A 17,730-nucleotide genomic window follows, 5' to 3' on the forward strand; every position below is an offset into this window, starting at 1 on the left:
TTTTTGCGAGCTGTAGACAACTTGTTCTGCAATGCAAGTGCCGCCCAGGGTGGGCGGTTTATTAGGTTGTCCGCAGGAAGATGAAGATTGGATGCGGTTCCAGGTGTCACGAGGCGACACCGGGTCACAGGCTGCAAGAGACGCGGTTGCCGGCATCTGCATAGGGCCTCCCCTGCAAAGCGGGCTCGAGGCGGGCTAAGGCTCTTTCTTGGCAGTCACGGGTACTCGCTCACACGTGACTTAGCCACGATAGTACAGGCCGGCCCGACGAAATACCGACGGTTTTGATGAATCACGTGCTTTGACTCTTCGTGAGTTACATCTCTCTCATCCTGGTCTTGCAAGCTCGAGCCCTGTCCCTCTGTGTACATGGGAGCGAAAACTACCTAATAGCTACCTAGATGGGTTGGCAGGATCCCTTCCACTTGCTGATGAAGACCGCGATCTCGATTCACGAGTCCTCAGCAGAAGGAGAAACTCCTTACCCTCCGGCAGGCTGCCAAATGGCCACTTCCAATCTTGTTGAACCAAAGTCAAAGCCTGCAATGGTTCCTCATGGTCCACGAAAAAAAAGGTATTAACGCTAGAAATTAGACCGCTCGTATCATCAGGATCAAAGAGGTCGCCGCACAACTTCGCATCTTTGATATAGGACACCGGGGAGGCCCCCATGATTCCAGCTGCGTTCGTTTGGATGAAGTCTAGAGGGATTTTCTCGATATGTGCTGCTTAATATTAGAAATAGAAGCTGTGCCAGCAGGGCTGTACTCACTTCCAAAGGACTTAGCAGCTGCCAAACATGCGTGTCGATGTGAACTCATAAGGCCGTAGATGTCATCTGTATCGAGCCTGAGTGAACGCAGAAGACTGGCAGCGAGGCCATGACTACGATGTTCCTTGTGTACGACCAACTCAGTGACCCAACAGATGCTGCTGCTTTGATACTTCCAACGGCACACAAAGGCATTTCCATGCCGTCGACAGTAACTCGGGTGTAAGAGCTTGCGGGATCGGCCAGATATTGCTCTCGCAGTCTCTTTGTGCTAAGTCTGACAGGTTTTCCTGGTTTCTCCGAATATGGACCCCAAGTACCGTAGTTCTCGTTGAAGAGTTTCGCAGCTTCATCGATCATATGCTCTGTGACTTCGTCAGGAGTAAATGTTTCGAAAATGATCTGCGTGGCCATCCACGTAGAGCGCCTATTGCTCGTCCAGGAACTCTCAATGAAGTTAAGACGGTGCTCTGGAGCGAACCTGACTCTCCGACGAACTAACAGGATTTCGAGAGGTCTACTGCTAGAGGGTGAGAGGCTAGAAGTTCTTGTACGGAGATGTGCTGCTTCATGGCGGTGTGGTGATTGGGAAAGCGGGTAGTTGAAATGCTTTCTTTCGCGGCTGCACCTGTAGCACCCTTGCCACTTCGCTTAAAAGGAGCTAATGCATATTTAGAGGCTGTACAAGTGGGGCATTGTACAAAACCCTTTCCCCTTTCGGAAGTGACCTCAGCTTAGGATAAGACCAACTTCACTTCTTTCGCATTGGGACGGACAACGTGATTGCCAGATACGAAGACCCACGGCGCAGGCTACGGATTGGCCTAATGATGGGCTGACGACAGGAGGTACTTGCTGAACACGGCGACTGCCTCGGTGGACTTCGATGTGCCCTGTAAGGTGTCCAGTTGCGTGACCCCAATATTAATAGGACTGCCCGCCCCGTCGCCGGACGTCATCCTGTTCACACCTCCATACTCTCCGTCCCACTGCTTTAACTCGCCGTGATGGACCCTTGTCCTTCTCATATGAATGTTGACAAACTCGAAGATGATAATTGGGTAGTTATAGATGGAGTGAAAAACACAGAAGGCCAAGGTGGTAGCACGACTAGAAATACGCGGCTCAAGGTAGATGATGGCGATACAAGGGAAGCCCTGGAACGGGCAAACCCAGTGGCTTGGGGGGTTGGTAGGATTCCGGCCTATCAACTTGACACCAGCAACTATTTTCCCCACAGGGTTGGCGACATACTGTTGCGGGAGGCGCTCAAGTTCGCATTAGTAATGATTACCTCTATTCAATTGGGCCTAGGCTCAACCCACTGGGAGCTCAGCCGCAACGCCCTTGACAAGGGAGGCCCAACATCCCCAACAGCAAGCCAGGCCAGAGCTCCCCTTGGACTTTTCCTCGGCACCAGTCGACCTTTTCTCCGCGCCAACCTATTTTGGCCAAATACTCTAGTAATTCATAGTGGCGATCGCCCTGGGCGTTGTGGGTTAGGAAAATGCCCTTATTTTGGTATAAAAGTGGGTATTTACAAGGTAGTTTTACCGGTGCCGAAGCAAAGTCCAAGGGGATGGAACCTACCTGAGGAAGGCGCAATCCCCCGACACACAACGCCATCTCTTACATGGAAAATTCGGTGGATAGGTAATATATGTTGTCAAAAAAAAATACAATATTTCCAAGTGGTCTGAAGCAATAGATGGCCTCTTCCATTGTCTGTAGGGTTCGTCTACCTTTCCTCACTCACACTCGAGGTACAGAAGGATAGATGGTTGCTCTTCACTCCTTCGAGGTGCTCGCGCACGGTCTGTTACCGGTCTTCTTACGTATAGACTTTGGATATTCTTTCCCGGAGAGTAGCCAGATGGAGCAACCACCATTACACGCACAGAGAGACTAGCCCAAGTCTCGAGCCGTAAGTGTCGTTAACAGCCCCCTTGTATTGAAAACCTAGAAGGTTGTTCGACAAAATAGAATGTGGCGCAATTTATGAGATACCGCGTAGGGAGGAGGGCTGGGAAAGGCGAGGAGGGGCGAGGAGGGGCGAGAGGGGACATACGTACCGCCTTTCGCGATCTTTTTAAGGTGGGGTTTGATGCCAACGTATGTACGCAGCTCTGCTCCAACTCTGCTCCAACACTCTACCGGAATCCTTGAACATCTCTCCCAACCAGACGGTAGTACCCCTAAAAATCAGTTAAAAGGAAGATCAAGCTATCAGAAGGTCATCGATGGTAAGCACTTGCACGCACGCCGCACCCCTTCAGGCCAAGGCCTTTAAAGACCAACAAGAAAGCTTGCGAGGTTTGCTGTTTCACCAACCGGCTTGCAGCTTGCAGCTTCACCAACCGGCTTGCAGCTTGCAGCTTCACCAACCGGCTTGCAGCTTGCAGCTTCACCAACCGGCTTGCAGCCTGCAGTTTCACCAACCGGCTTGCAGCTTGCAGCCAACCAAGAGCAACAAGCGTCGTCACCATCCGTAATACCTACCTTAGGTACCTGATCAAGCCCAAAATGTCCAAAGAGGGCCACTTGGAGAGAACCGCAAATGAACCCCGTGATCTAGTGTGTCTTGCCTCTTCTATTGGTTCTCTCCATGTCCATGGCCTAGCCCACTGTTGTCCTTCCTCGAACCCCTGAAATACCCCTTTCCCCACTCACTGCTCTATCCCTGTCTTTGCCTCTAGTTTTGGTTCTCTCCATGACAGCGAATTCATGTCAGTCATGTCACTCACATTACATACACATTACACTACCTTTCACATATGCCCAGGAAAAACAAAATCTAAATGAAAAATTGACACAAGTAGTCTCTCAACCGGGTGATAATCCAAAGGATCGACCAAGTCGGCAGCTCGATCCGCGTTTTCCGCCTTCAAATTCCCAACGGAGAAACAATAGCAGTAAGTGAATTTGTTCTAGCTATATAGTTGCCAACTCCCTCTTCATAACAAACACACACACAGACACGGACAGACAACATAGCAACCCCCACCATAAACAAGACTAAACAGCAATAACCACAGTTTCTCCCAGGACAATGGCTCGACGTGTACGTGCCAACAGTAGCCAAGCCCGGCGGGTTCACCATCACGTCGGCACCGTCCTCAGCAGCAGCAGCAAGACGACCAGGCTACCTTGAGCTAGCGATCCAGCAGTCGCCCGACAACGCGCCGGCGGCGTGGCTGTGGCAGCAGCCCGCAGACAAAATCCTCGGCTCTGAGCTCCGCGTGCGCGTGGGCGGGAGTTTCGTGTGGCCGCCGGCACCACCGTTCGAGCCTAGACGTGCAGTGTTCGTGGCGGGCGGCGTAGGGATCAACCCGCTCATGAGCATTCTCAGCGCGCTGGCCGAGAGCAGCCGACGGCGCGCGGACGTGGAGGTCTGCGTGCTGTACTCGGTGAAGATGCCGTCGCCGACGTTGACGGGAGCGATATCGGCCGATGGGATCCTGTTCCTGGACAGGATTGCCGCGCTCTTAGGTTCCACTGCACAACAGCCGCCGCCGCTCAGGGGCGCGCTGGAGTTGTATCTCACTGGGGGTGGGGGAGCGGAGCAGACAGCAGCGCCCGGCAACGGCAGGCAGGAAGTACTGGCATGTAACGGCATTGATGTGCCATTCTCTAGGAGGAGGATTACTGTGCAGGACATAGAGTCCGCGTTAGGCCATGATAAGGAGTCGGCTGTCGTCTACATCTGCGGCGTCCCAGTCATGACGGATGAGTTCGTCAGGGGGCTTTATTCGCTGGGTGGTCTCGGACTAAAGACACATCAAGTTCTTTTTGAGAAGTGGTGGTGAACTACAGAAAATCTTCGCCTACGTCTGATGGCTAGTTGGGGAATTTATTCGCAAGCAAGCTTTCCGTGCCACCTGATGACTCGACTACAAAAACAGAACAGCGAGGCAAAAAGAGAAATACAGGGGTAAAGTTTTATACAGGTGTTGTCGGGTATCTCTGCTCCAAGCTGTGGCAAATAACAACACCTGTTTGACATGGAGACAAATGGCTCTATTCCTACGCGCACCTGACGCCGATGTGTAACCATGTACAGTTCATGCTGTACGCCTCCCAGAACATTGTAAATACCAAAACAAATGACAGCTCATAGCTAAAAGTCGTAATGTCATGGCAAATTCATGGGCGTCTCATAGCATTATAGTGTTTCCGGCTCGGTCAGAAACACCAACAATACTTAGGTGGCACCAGTAAAATGAATGAAAACTTTTCGAATCCGACACTCGTCAGATCCAGTTTCCAATGCTCTCTTGAGTCGGGTTAGTCGCAGGCGGCGACTTGGTTGTTTCCTCGTTCGACGTGGTCTTGAACGTTAGCTTATTTGCTGACTCCCTGGGATTTCATCATCGAAAGCACTAAAAGATCCTGCTTACAATAGTTCTTTCGGGACGAGGGCTCCACATGCGACGTAGAGCCTCGGGTTTCTCCCTCCGAATTGGTGGTGGCGCACGACTTAGCCACTCTAACTCCGACACCTGGGCTGCTGCTCCCCGAGGCCTTTCGTTCTCGGGCTGGTGAGATAACAGGAGGGGCCGCTCGATGCCCACCTGATCCCGCAAGCTCGACTCTTTAGACGGCGTGAATAAATTCAAACCGTGCTCAAAAGCGCTTCCGGTTGTTGGTGCGTAGTGGCCCGGAGAGGGTATCTTTTCGCCGTACGAGTCACCTGAGGAAGGAGGGGAGATTTCATAGTCTGAGACAGAACAATCTTCCATCAGGCCAGACTTTTGCTTTTTCGTTAACACAATATTTGGGGCAGGAACCTGGTGAGCTATCCGAACAATCTGCGCCACTCTGACCTCAACCTCTCCCTCATCAAACGAGTCGTTATTAACGTATTGCTTGAGGGAAGGCGTCAAGGACGGGGCTCGAGAAACAGCGGATGAAGCGGAAGACCGTCTCGAGATGTCTCTCAGCTGGCCTTTCGGCAGTTCAGGCAAAGGCCGCTGAAGATACGAGTCCCGGAATCCGTCGCGGTATCCATCCCGGAGCGCCTTGCTTGGCTGAGGGACGGCCGCGTTAGCTGACGAAGCAGCGAATAGCTCGGGAGGGCTTTTAAGGAAATACTTTGCTGGCCCCTCAACAGACATGACCTTGTAAACATTTCCATCATCGAAAATGGCCTCGTCTGAAGTCTCCAAGCAAGAAGATGGCCCTTCGTTTGAGCGGCTGCAGCCACCGCCCAAACAGTGCTCGCCTCCCATGGCACGTCGGAGTTCAGCGGGTGATCTCACTCGCAGAAGTTCGAGCTCAGTGTCGGGAATCAGGTTTAGTTGTTTGAGGTTGTTCCAGGAGCGGTAGTGAAGCCGATAGGTTGCAAAGGGGGAGTCCCTGGGATCTATCAGGTGATAGTCGTAATAACACGCATCCTGTGGCTGATCCAGGAGGCCAATGCTGGGAGCGCTGATAGTTCCGAGTTAGCATGGCGGCATATTACAGAAGTGGATAGATGGTGAGTGTATAGATACATACGCAATGCCGTAATTGTTCTGGAGTCGAAACTCTTCGGGGTTTGGCGCTCGGGCTCGCCTCTGCTTTGCCCGGAAGACTTGAACCTCAATGAGACCGCCATCTTCGGCCACCGATTTATTCTCTTGGCCGGGCAAGAACACAAAGTTTCTCCCCTCGATCCCAGCCTGGCCATCGTGTCTGGCGCCGGGGGCCCAAAGTGATTTGACAACCCTGCCCTTATTGCGAACAGCAGGGTCTATTCCCCACGCAGCAACAGGGCGGCCATTGATGTACAGCCGAAAGAAGATATACCTGCACGGCGACTCGGGCACACTGTTGACGGTATACTTGATTGCAAATGGCGAGCCTAAAAACAACTGTTAGGTCTGTGAGGGACAAAAGAGATAAACACAGAGGTAATGCTCGCCTGGGATCGACGGCACATAGACTGAGACTATCGGATTTGCTTTGCGGGATGGACCTGGGCTGTGAACTTTGGCGATTCTCGGGCTCGGTGACTGGTCAGACGCAGAGGCGGTGGCGCTGGCCAGGTTCTGGAAGCCGAGAAGGCGCGCCGACGAACCATCTGGGTGCGGGTATTCGGGGATAACCTCGTTTCCAGGTTCTGTCGTCAGCGACACGTCGATGCCGCGAAGACACGGCATCCTAACTACAAGGGACTAACTACAAGTGCACAAAAGTCGCGTGGGTGAGGGAATGGAATCGCGACCGGCGCTGCGGCGTGGAAGGTGAACAGGAAGCGCGACGGGACCTAAAAATTTTCAAATTATTATGGAATTAAAGGTGAAGAAAGGGTCACAAGCCTGGCCTACCCAGGTGGGTGCTTGGGATTAGAGTGAATGCGGGCTGAGAGGGCGGGCTCAGATGATTCAGATGAATTTGAGGAAGGTACGACTTTCATCCTGGTGGATAATGTGTGCCTTCCGACTTCAAGAATCGCCAGCTCATCAAGTTATCTTACTGCTGAGAGATTGAAAACAGAAGCTCCTTCTAATACATGGCTTTCTCGAGTCTGTGGAAAACAGTTCTTGGGCCAATGGGTAGAACTGAAAAGGGGGTGTGGAGGGTAGGTAGATGTATTTCAAGGAGGATCACGGGATCTGCGAGCTCCCTAGCAACGCCGAGAGATTCTGGCACCCCGCCAAACCCATCACGAGTCCAGAGCTCAATCCAGCCCAAGATGATGACGGCCAAGAGAGCAAAGAAATATACACAGAGGAAGGGGGTTCGTGCTATTTTGCCTATCCATCTAGCTTCCACCCAGTACCTTCTTCGTGTCCTGCTCCTGGTTCAGCAGTCCAAGGTTTCGTATTTGACCCGCCGTCGGAGGAGCTTCTCTGACCCCTTCCGCCTCGGCCTTTCTATATGCGGTTTGTACCGCCGCGACTCTGGCCGCCTAGGTAGCGATCGAGTTAGCAAGGATCGCCAGCTATCGCACTCTCCTCGCGGGAGCTTGGGGCGGTCGCCAACCTCTTTCTTGTGATGCAGGCACTCATAATAATCCTCCAGTGCGGGCGCGCACTTCTTCCTTCCCGCGGTATCCTCCGAGGACGAGTTGACGACGTAGCATGCAAGCATCTCCTGCCAGAAGGGGAAGCACCGAGACGGTCCTGTCAGACAATTGTGAGCTTCTCGTGCCAGTTTCCCGCCGAGGCGGATGCCATTGAGTGGTGTAGCTAGACTCACCGCCGTTCAGGCCGTATCCTGACGACATGGTGGGCCACGCAGAAGCTGATTCGTGGTGTGGGCGGAACAGTTGTCGTTGGAACGTCACGATCGTCGTCGGGGAGTGAGGCTCAATTCAACGCAAACATCTTGGATTGGAGCTTCACCCGTCGTCACTGGGGGCAGAGCGCCACAGCGGGTTCTCGGCAAGCCACACAACCCAGCCCCACCTCAGCAGCGGAGCTAATCAGTTGGCGTGTTAGTCCCCTGTCGCTGGGAAAGGCATGACCACAGCATGAGGAAAGCTACTAGTGAACACATGCCCCCACGCATCGACATTGCCCTGGATTGTGCCGAACACCACGAAGTACTAAATGCGCCACAACTTTAGCTCTCGAAGCTTACAACCGCACAACCGACCTGGAAGTGCGCTCAAGGCCATGAAGCTGGTCACCACGACAACCCAATAACTGTGTGGACATTTTGCTACGATTAATCGAAAAGACAATGGCTCTGGTGCTTTCGCCGCCCAAGCTTGTTCTGCTCGCCGTGCACTTCGCGGTCAAGGCTGACATCGACAGCTTGACGGCCCTCGCTGCCCGCCATGGCACCCTCCTCCGCAAAGACCTGCTGCTGCGCATCGCCCTCACCTATCTCCCCGAGACCCTGCTATCGCAAGCTTACGTCGGCTTTATCGAGCAGCTCGAGACGGGCGCGTTTCCAGACACAATTGCCCAAGACATCGACTGTTCGGCTGTCGACGCTCTGACCGACCCGCAGGCCACCAAGAAGCTCCGGAAGCTTCGCCTACTCCCCTTGGCCTTCCAGGACGCCCCTGAAGAAGCTGCCGACGATTATACTACACTTTTTCTCCTGCGAAGGTCGTACAGGGTAGATGAGGAGGCGGGCCTGTTGGACGAGCTCCCCACCCTGCTGATGCCCTTCCTCGACCACTCGCCCTACATTCGAACTTTGATGGTGTCTATCATTTTGCCGTTACTGAGGCGAAATTGCGAGTACCACCCGCAAGATCCCATCGCATATACCCTCTTAGGCTTTGAACAGCTACCGGACCGCGTTGCTGTGAATCTCCTCCTGTCGCAAACAGGTGTCCGCGAGGCAGATCTTGCCCTAGTGGGCCGTGATCTAAAAGGTCTCATTGGCCCTTGGCTTTTTAACGAAAGAAGGTGGAAAGACAGGAAAGAGAAACTGGGCGACCCCAGCGGGCCCGAGCTACTAGAGGAGGACGAGACAGACGTGGGACTCTTTCCAGGGTGGGAACAAGTCCTGCAGTGGCTCACAGCGCAGGCGTCGAAGACGTGGAAGGTCGCCGTAAGCGCCGTTGAGCAGTGGGATGGCCCGGGCGACGTCGACCTTGGCGGTTGGGGCGTGATATGGCTGGGAGACGAGGAGCAGGACCATCTAGAGAGAGGTTACGCGCGGGCCGCGCTGGCGTCTGCCTACCTCATCCCCGAGGCTTCAGCGGAAGCGCTCGAAGGAGCGTACCGTATTGTCGCCAAGATTGCGGGCCTGCTCGACCAGGACCCCTTGCCCCCAATGACAACGGCATTGGCAATACTGCCACCTCTGGCAGATCAGATTACCAGCACCATCCAGTCGGCCAAGAATGCGACATATATGCGCAACGATCTCCTAGGTGCATCAAACATACTGACCTCGCCAAATAAATACTCTGTAGCTTTCTTACAAGCAATCATCCTGAGCGCCGCCCTTCTCGCAAAACTTGGCTCCCCATGCACGGTGAGGAGGGCTGGCGAGCTCGCCTTGCTCCAGGACGAGCGGGAGCAAAAGGCCGAGGCTACCAAGCTCATTCACGCGCTTGGGAACAACGGCCCCAAGACAGACGACAAGTTCTGGATCAAGACTAGGAATGAAATATTATGGCTTCGGGATTGGGGGGCCGATGACGTCTCGTCTTCCCAAGAACCTCTTTCAAGCGGGGTCTTCAGCCAGCTCAAGAAGGAGTTCCTAGAGGTCGAGATTCTAAAAGTCCTGCTCTCTAATACGCGTATGTCTAGGCCATATTCCGTACAAGACAAGTCTCGCTGACGAACTCAGGTTACACACTGGCGCGGTCTATATATGAAGACCCCCTAGACAAACCCCTGGCACAAGGGCTCCTCCAAGACACCATTTTCGCCACCGCAATGATTGCATATGATAATGCTTCCAATCCCAATCGTGCTCGTGGTGGGCTGAAGAAGTGTGATGACATGTGAGTGTGGCCAGCCTTGTATTCTGTGACTTGACTAACGTCATGTAAGAATCAAAGCATTTCCAAAGACTGTAGACAAGTCCATGGTTGCAGCGCAAAGATTGGAGGCTCTGCTTCAAGCAACCCACGCGTTAAGCGAGTACCGTCTTGTGCTCAAGCAAGGCGAGCCATTCACCCCCATCGTGCTACGGGTCCACACGGATCCCATCTCTATCGTCGGCAAGATCCTAGAGCAGAACCCAAAGAGCTACACGAGGATCCAGGATCTTGTCAATCTTGGACACCGCATCGCCCAAGCCGGTCTGACAGCTCACGGCAAAGCCGGTCACAGTACCGGTACGCCGGAGACAGAGGCGGCTGATTGTTTGACTGCCGAAAGTCGCATCACCGCCATGTGCATAGATGCCGCACTGACAGAGGACGATTTTGAGACCGCATACTCATACGTCATCAACCGTCTAGACTCGGCAGCAACAAACGCAGCGGCGAGGCAGCCAGTGAGTAAAGTACCACAGCTGGTCATCGCAGACGATTTCTCTTGGAAAGCAGCTCTGCAGGCCGGCAAGTACCGCCGGACGGCCCGTACGCTCCGACCTACACACCTTGGCACAACGAGCGCAAACCGGGAAATCCGCCACCTGGAGCAGCGCATTGAGTGCCTGGCCACCGCTCTGCGCATCGCCCCCGCGCCTACCCTGCAGGAGATCCTCAACGCCTTCCGCCGCGCCGAGGAGGAACTCGACGCGGCCGTCAAGGCCGAGGCCGAGCAGGAGGACGCCTGGGATACGGCGGGCGACAGCATCAACACCCTTGGGCTGCCGGGCGGGTTCAGCTCGTCGCCGTCTTCGTCCAAGCCTAGCCATGCGTCGACGACGACGAAGCATGCCCCGTCGTCTCGCCGTAACCAGGTCGAGGAGGCGCCCATGTCGCTGTTCGATCTGTCGCGGGCGAGCGTCATGTCGGCGCAGAAGAACCTCTCGGCCCTGTCGAGTCTGCAGCGCTCTGCTGGGCCCGGTGCGAGGGGTGTTAGCGGTGGTGAGTTGAACGCCAGCGCAAGTAGCGACGGCGAAGACGGGCCGCAGAAGGGGGAGCAGAAGAGAGCCCGCAAGCGAGACCAGCTCAGGGAGGCGGCCATGGGGACTTTGGTGTCCGGCGTGGGCTGGCTGATCAATGCGCCGAGCAATGAGCGGGAGTGAGGTGTTCTTTTTGATAGGCCATTGATTGGTTGATGATCGAAGTCGATATTTGTAGCAAGGCTGTATTTACTTATATATCCCCCAATACCTTGCTCGTCCCTGAATAGGTAGAGCGTTGTTCGGTCGTATTGGAACGATGATGAACGGCAGCTAGACACGAGTAATGGCCATTATAATACATGCCAGCCTGCCTGTCATAATCACCACAATTCCCCCCCCCATCCCCTTCGAATGTTTCTTTCGTATTTTGATCTGATCTCACATATATTTTCTTTCGTCCACTCTAGGAGCGACTTCCACAGTTAGATCTATTACCAAGGAAAATGGCTTATATCCATCACTATGCACACCTTAAAATGAACACAAATTAAGCATTTGCCCGCGTTACAGCAAACCCCCAAATAATTGAACGGCACCGACAGAGCCATACCAGCGTATTTTCTTGTACATGTATTCTCTTGCGCCGGTAAGGACTCAACAGGTCTAGTGATTGAGCTTAGGGGTTAATCTGCATAACCCTAACCCTGGACAGCTCTTAAGGTACGGATTGGTACCACCATTTGTCTCGCCCCGCGGTGTGTCATCCAGTTCTCCCCCGCGATAAGTTCTGAACCGCCATCCTCGATCGACCGAGCCCTTCTTTTTTACCACAGCCACCCAAACACGAGAAATACGCAGCCAGCAACATGTCTGAACGAAAGGTGCTGAGCAAATACTACCCGCCGGACTTCGATCCGACGCGGGTCGGTCGGACGCGCGGGCTGAAGCAGGTTGGCCCAAAGGTGCAAACCGTGCGCCTCATGGCGCCCTTTTCAATGCAGTGCACATCCTGCGGCGAGGTTCGTTTCTTCTCTCTGCATGTGGCGGATGCTAGACCAGCCTGGCTAACTGAATCTGTCAATAATAGTACATGGTAAATACCTTCCCCTGCCTTTGCCGGTCTCAGGCGCGGCGCGCGCGGTGAGTGAGGAGCGCAGGAGCTTTCTTTTACTGACCCTCTCTCCCCCGGTAGTATCGCGGGCGCAAGTTCAACGCGCGGAAGGAGACGCCGCCCGACGAGCGCTACCTCAACATCCAGCTGTACCGGTTCTACATCCGCTGCACGCGGTGCTCGGCCGAGGTGGTGTTCCGGACGGACCCGCGGCGGCAGGACTACGTAGTCGAGAAGGGGGCCAAGCGCAACACGGAGCCGTGGCGTCGGGGCTTGGAGGAGGAGATTGAGGAGAGCGACGAGGCGCGGCTCGACCGCATCGAGCGCGAGATGGCCGAGGCCGAGGGCCAGGAGGAGCGCAACGCCATGGCCGAGCTCGAGTCCAAGACGGCCGACGCCAAGCGCGAGATGGCCGTCGCCGACGCCCTCGACGAGATCCGCAGCCGCAACGCCCGCCTCGAGCGCGCCAGCCGCGACGGCGTCGAGGTCGAGGTCGTCGTGCCCGAGGACGAGGAGCGCCGCCGCCAGGACGAGGAGGACGCCGCCGCCGCCCGCCGCGCCTTTGCCTTTGCCCGGACCCAGGAGAAGCTGGAGGAGCTCATATTGGACGACGTCGAGGAGGAGGACGAGTGGGGTGGTTACAGGGTCAATATCAAGATGGAAGACGGCGCCGGAGGCAGCAGCAGCAGCAGCAGTGGTGGGCCGTTTGCAGGTGGTCCCTCAAGTCTCGTCAGCCCAGGCGCAAATTCGAGTACCAACGGGGCCAGTGGCAGCACCCCGGTAACAAGCACAAAACCAGCCGCCTCAACAGTCTCGACAGATATGCCCCCGCCAAGCTTCAAGCGGCAGATCAAGAAGAAAAAGGACCACTCTGCTTTATTAGGCATCAAGAAGAAGGGTGGGTAGGGGACAAGGGACTGCGTAACTTCTTTTTGAGGTGAAATCAGAACACTACTCTGAGGTATATACGAATGCAATTGCAGCGCGCGAGCTTTTTTTATATACCGAAAAGCCAACACACAAGACACCCCACAGTACGTTCGTTATTTTACCCCTACCACGCGTTAGTGCATGGCGACGTTATCATATATCACGTCCAGGGACTGAAAGTAATTTGATGGTGCAGATATAAATGGTGTTATTTTCACCCTCGGCGGTAGAGAATTGAATAGTCATTCAGTCATGATCCCGGGTTTGGCAATATGTCATTCCTCAGCGCCATCCAGACTGCCCAACCGGAGAGAAATAGAAGAAAAAAAACATCCCATACACATGTATACCCCCTCCGGTGTAATAACCCATTTCCCAACACACCGATGAACCACCCCCTCCCCCTCCCCCCCCCAAAAAAAAAGTCATTACGCCATGCTGTTATGTTTTCATCGCAATAAACTCCCCTCAAAAAAACGCAACCCACCTAATAGTGGTAATGATGCAAGTGTTTCCACGGAAGAAGAATAGAAAGAGAAAGGGAAAAAAGAAGAAAAAAAGAGGAAATGCCGAATAAAGAGAGGGAAGAGAGAATTCCCTCCTCCTCCCAACGTTGACGCTACTAATTGCCGGTTTTGTTTGTTTCGCCCGAACAACGCTAATGGTTTGGTGTCTCGGTTATACGTCATAACTTTGACAGCCCAGCCCGCCTCGCCCCCTCCATCGCTTCGGGTCATGACGACGAGACACTCAGGCGTCATTGTGGCGGGCGTTTCAATCACCGATACTTTTCGGTAGCGCTGACGGAACCCCACAAACACATATCGTCGGCAATAGGAGGTTTCAGGGAGTTTTTGTCGACCAAATATTGGGGGAAAGGGGGATCGCAAAGCAAAAGGCTGAATGCTTGGAAAAACAGCTCCCCCCTCTCTGTCCGAGCAACCAGACATCAACCCCCAGGGGATGTCAGGATCTTCTTTTCTTCGAGGAAAAGTCTAGGACTGATAACTGCCCATGCGGTTCCGACTGCTGGACACGTCGTTGGGCAGCGGCGACGGCCCTGATGCTGTTGTCGACGAGTCGGTGCTCTGGCCTCGCCGGAGCGATGACTGTGACGCCGCTTCCATTTGCCGCTTGGTGTGTTGGTGCATGGTGCGCGAGTATGAGCCGAGGTCGGCCGGCGGCGGCGGAGAGACCGATCCGAAGGGATTCGGCGAATATGTGTCTTGGCTAGCAGGCATGTTTACGGGTGTGAAGGTTGTGAAGAAGTCGGTTGATGTCTGTAATGAGAAGAGTCCGAGAGCCTGCTTGAAAGTGGTGCTTGTGCTTATGCTTGTGTGTGTGGGTGTGTGGGTGTATTTGGTCTAGCTAGATGCAAAGAGGAAATGGAATAGAGAGAAAACGCTCGTTTGGATATGTAGTGGAAAGCTAGTAGAGATACGGGGGCACTTAAAAAGATCGGTGGACAGCTGATGGGACAGGATCTGTACTTATAAGCGGAAATCGGAAGGGGGCAAGCCTGCCTGGGCCTAAAGGGAAGTCTATATCCCATAAGGCGGGCGCTTGTTCGAGCTAGGGGTGTGTAAGGGCGTGTGCATTGGGGTGCGTGTGCGCTGCGGGTGCTGCTGGCTTCAGTTTGATGGAGCAGTCGACGGAGAGCAAGAAGGATATTCCCCCGTCTCCCCGTGGTCCCGCATTGGGCACTAGCCCTTGCCTCACATCTGGCTCTCCGGTCTGTCAGACCCCGAACCAGAACCAGTATCCCAATCTGAAAGCGGCATCTCATCCCGCTAGCATCCAGAGTCCAGACCGACCTACGAGGCGATTGTGAGGCCATTTTTGGCACTGCTACCCTCCGAGCAGCACGCTTGCCTCGTTCAAAGACAAGATCGACAATGATGGACACCGTTGGAGCATGGGGCAGACGGCTACACGATATGACGGGCGGGCCCAAGTGGTAGTTCCTATGGAAAGGGGACGCGGGAAAAATAAGGGTCCTTCTACTTCCGTTCCCGTGTGTTTGCTTCTGAGGTCTTTTTTCTTCTACCTCTCGTCGTCCAACCACACAGTGGCCGAATCACAGAAAGCGTGGAGAAGAGAAAGGATCCATGCAGAAGAGAGATGGCATCAGAGGTGTGAGTGGAGTGCCAGTGGCGGCGCAGAGAGAGGAAGCGGGAAAGTGGGCAGAAGAGGGGACGACGGAATAAAGACCATGCCGGGAATGGCAAGACCCTGCTGATCACGAAGGAAACGGGGTGAGAAAGGGAAAAAATGGCATGGGCAATCGTGGTGTGGTCAACCAGGACCCCATCGTCTCCCATTGCTCTTCCCTTTTCTCTCCAGGGGCCGCCCTTTCCCATTGAGGTTGCCTTGCGCCAACCTTTTGGCGGCGAGACCGCCTGAAACACAAAACACTTTTACGGCCTGCTCAAGTCTCCACAGTGGCCGTCATACCGTGGCGAGTGGTGACGGTCGATGCGGACAGGGTTGGTAAAGCTCAATCAGGAGACATTCGATGCGCCCATCGTCAGAGACTTTGCCGACGGGTCCATCGATGACAGCAGGAAGCGGCGGAGGAAAAAAGTGTATGTTGTTTCTATGGTGCCTCTCTTCTCTTTTTTCTCTCTGAAGGACCGAGTGCCGAGTACTATGTACAGTGAAGTGCTGGGATGCCGAGGATGACAACGGGGACGATATTAGCAGTTGTGCATACCCTATCTCCATGTAAGGAAGTGATGAGCCAATTGCCTCCAATGATGTCAATGGTTGGACAGTGCCCTCGAAAGCGGGCTGGACCCTGGACTGGACCCCTTACTTGGAACCTCCCGCCTCTGCGGCCAAAACCGATGAGACACTTGGGTGTGTGTGTGCTTACCTTAAATATTTACTCTACCTTACGTAGTAGTTCTACGCATGTCGAATAAAAATACTACCCAGGCAGGTCCGGGGTGGTTGGATCGATAGCCGACATGACTTAATCATTATTTCGGCACGAGGCTCGATAATGGGAGTGTAGTCCTGGAGAGGTTACACGTCGCTGTGGTACAGTACGGTTCACGTACATTAGTGTGGCCCCTTCGTTGCTGACTGCAAGCAGGCTGCCTGGTTTGCCAACGCGGCGTGGTTGGCTGGATGCGAGAAATACTTGCTGCCCTGCAAAAAGTTGGCAGACAGACTGGTCTGGGCCCTTGCGGTTGCATGGTCTTTGGGGAGGGGTGTGGTCGCGGGCGGCTGCGAAACATGGCATTTTCATGTTTACCCATTGCCCATGTGAAGCTATTTTGGACCCGGCCGTCGTCGGCAATCAAGTAATTCCCATCTGAACCCTGCTAGCATCCACGGCAATCTTGAACCCCTTCGTTCCGGCACTAACAGACTAAATCAGCAATACACACTGTGTTGTACTTTATTGTAATTGAATTAGCTTGTAGTCGAGAACCAAAAAAAAAATAGAACGGGGCGCTGGCCTGAATGACGGAGTTGGTATCCTAGTCTAGACAACAGAAGCAAATAATGAACCCAAAAGGATGAGAGGCGCAAACGAAGAGGCTCTGAAGATTGACGTTGTTTTTCTGCGCCAAAGAACCGGGGTACGGGACGATTGCGACACAATGACATCAGAACGATCCCTTCCCAAGAGCCCCTCACCCAACAAGAGCACCCACCCACCCCAACCTCCGTCAACCCACTATAGCGAATGCCTAGAACATTGGATTCACCATCGATGCGCGCAAAACAAAGAGAGATAAGCTCATCTTGCAGAAGACTACTGGCTCCGAGACTCTGGCTAGGAAAAGAAGAGTCCCCTAGGGGCAGAAAGGTTCTGGAACTTGTTGATGACGAATGATGATGAAGAGGAAATCCGAATAAGTCGAACTCGTTACTTCAACCTACGTACATATTCTCATCTAACTCAGGGGTCAGAGTCGGTGACAATATCCGTGACGCAGAGTCCTGGCTACCTACACGTGTGGCTCCGCCTCCCCGTAAGCTACGCCGCGGGCTAGCAAATATACACACTACAGCGTTCTCGTATGACTCCACACGTCAGGGCGGGCCAGGAACGTCGTCATTGAGGACTTGGGTCTGCAGCAGCGGCAGAGCGGCGGGCATGTCGTGTCGTGGCATGGTTTCTATTCCCTCTGCGGCTCTAGGAGCGGTCTGCCTGCCAAAACTCAATCATAAGAACTCACCCAGTTGCAGATATCCAGACGGAACGAGGACCAACAAAAGCCCGCCTTGGCGAATAAGGAACGGATACGTATTACGTATTGCATCTGCGCCAACGCCCTATGATGTATGCACTAATATAGGGGCCGCTCGCCCCCGATCTACAGGATCTGCACAGTCGTACGTGAGGATCTCGACAGCCACCGGCTGGGCTCACCTCGGCACCGAAAAGAGTGAACCTTAACAACGGGCAGGGCTTTAACTAGCTTGGTGTCACCAAAGCCGAGACGACGTCAACACGATTGGCTCCCTTAGTAGGTATCTGCCGCACCCT

The 17,730-nt window shown here is 54.0% G+C and overlaps 7 protein-coding genes across 7 annotated transcripts; 3 read left to right on the forward strand and 4 right to left on the reverse strand.

The window, feature by feature from the left end:
- Nucleotides 1-393: 393 nt before the first annotated feature.
- Nucleotides 394-1,731, reverse strand: B0T26DRAFT_738609 (uncharacterized protein; the record flags this gene model as incomplete). The annotated part of the gene is made up of 4 exons (XM_060443610.1): nucleotides 394-725; nucleotides 773-944; nucleotides 989-1,269; nucleotides 1,707-1,731. The coding sequence occupies 4 exons, from the start codon at nucleotides 1,729-1,731 to the stop codon at nucleotides 394-396; spliced, it is 810 nt and encodes a 269-aa protein (XP_060301016.1).
- Nucleotides 1,732-3,295: 1,564 nt separating this feature from the next.
- On the forward strand, nucleotides 3,296-4,578 carry B0T26DRAFT_748425 (uncharacterized protein; the record flags this gene model as incomplete). The annotated part of the gene is made up of 2 exons (XM_060444962.1): nucleotides 3,296-3,346; nucleotides 3,808-4,578. 2 exons carry the CDS (start codon nucleotides 3,296-3,298, stop codon nucleotides 4,576-4,578), a joined length of 822 nt encoding a protein of 273 aa, XP_060301017.1.
- Nucleotides 4,579-4,924: 346 nt separating this feature from the next.
- On the reverse strand, nucleotides 4,925-7,037 carry B0T26DRAFT_161317 (uncharacterized protein). The gene is made up of 4 exons (XM_060433502.1): nucleotides 6,675-7,037; nucleotides 6,269-6,614; nucleotides 5,170-6,199; nucleotides 4,925-5,100 (listed from the first exon to the last, which is right to left on the reverse strand). Exons 1-4 carry the CDS (start codon nucleotides 6,910-6,912, stop codon nucleotides 5,023-5,025), a joined length of 1,692 nt encoding a protein of 563 aa, XP_060301018.1. The 5' UTR covers nucleotides 6,913-7,037; the 3' UTR covers nucleotides 4,925-5,022.
- Nucleotides 7,038-7,053: 16 nt separating this feature from the next.
- On the reverse strand, nucleotides 7,054-8,272 carry B0T26DRAFT_697046 (uncharacterized protein). The gene is made up of 3 exons (XM_060441374.1): nucleotides 7,955-8,272; nucleotides 7,739-7,878; nucleotides 7,054-7,664 (listed from the first exon to the last, which is right to left on the reverse strand). The coding sequence occupies exons 1-3, from the start codon at nucleotides 7,980-7,982 to the stop codon at nucleotides 7,518-7,520; spliced, it is 315 nt and encodes a 104-aa protein (XP_060301019.1). The 5' UTR covers nucleotides 7,983-8,272; the 3' UTR covers nucleotides 7,054-7,517.
- B0T26DRAFT_697049 (Sec39 domain-containing protein) lies at nucleotides 8,273-11,742 on the forward strand. Its single transcript, XM_060441375.1, has 3 exons — nucleotides 8,273-9,962; nucleotides 10,013-10,169; nucleotides 10,219-11,742. Exons 1-3 carry the CDS (start codon nucleotides 8,441-8,443, stop codon nucleotides 11,363-11,365), a joined length of 2,826 nt encoding a protein of 941 aa, XP_060301020.1. The 5' UTR covers nucleotides 8,273-8,440; the 3' UTR covers nucleotides 11,366-11,742.
- A 309-nt stretch (nucleotides 11,743-12,051) lies between these two features.
- Nucleotides 12,052-13,202, forward strand: B0T26DRAFT_637556 (CWC16 protein; the record flags this gene model as incomplete). Its single annotated transcript, XM_060436939.1, has 3 exons — nucleotides 12,052-12,204; nucleotides 12,378-12,925; nucleotides 12,992-13,202. 3 exons carry the CDS (start codon nucleotides 12,052-12,054, stop codon nucleotides 13,200-13,202), a joined length of 912 nt encoding a protein of 303 aa, XP_060301021.1.
- Nucleotides 13,203-14,233: 1,031 nt separating this feature from the next.
- Nucleotides 14,234-14,425, reverse strand: B0T26DRAFT_619722 (uncharacterized protein; the record flags this gene model as incomplete). The annotated part of the gene is made up of 1 exon (XM_060436054.1): nucleotides 14,234-14,425. A coding segment is annotated over one exon (192 nt), but the record flags the coding sequence as incomplete, so codon positions are not given.
- Nucleotides 14,426-17,730: the final 3,305 nt, after the last annotated feature.

Source organism: Lasiosphaeria miniovina (genome assembly GCF_030549165.1).
Source record: "Lasiosphaeria miniovina strain SMH2392-1A chromosome Unknown B0T26scaffold_2, whole genome shotgun sequence".
NCBI lineage: Eukaryota > Fungi > Ascomycota > Sordariomycetes > Sordariales > Lasiosphaeriaceae > Lasiosphaeria > Lasiosphaeria miniovina.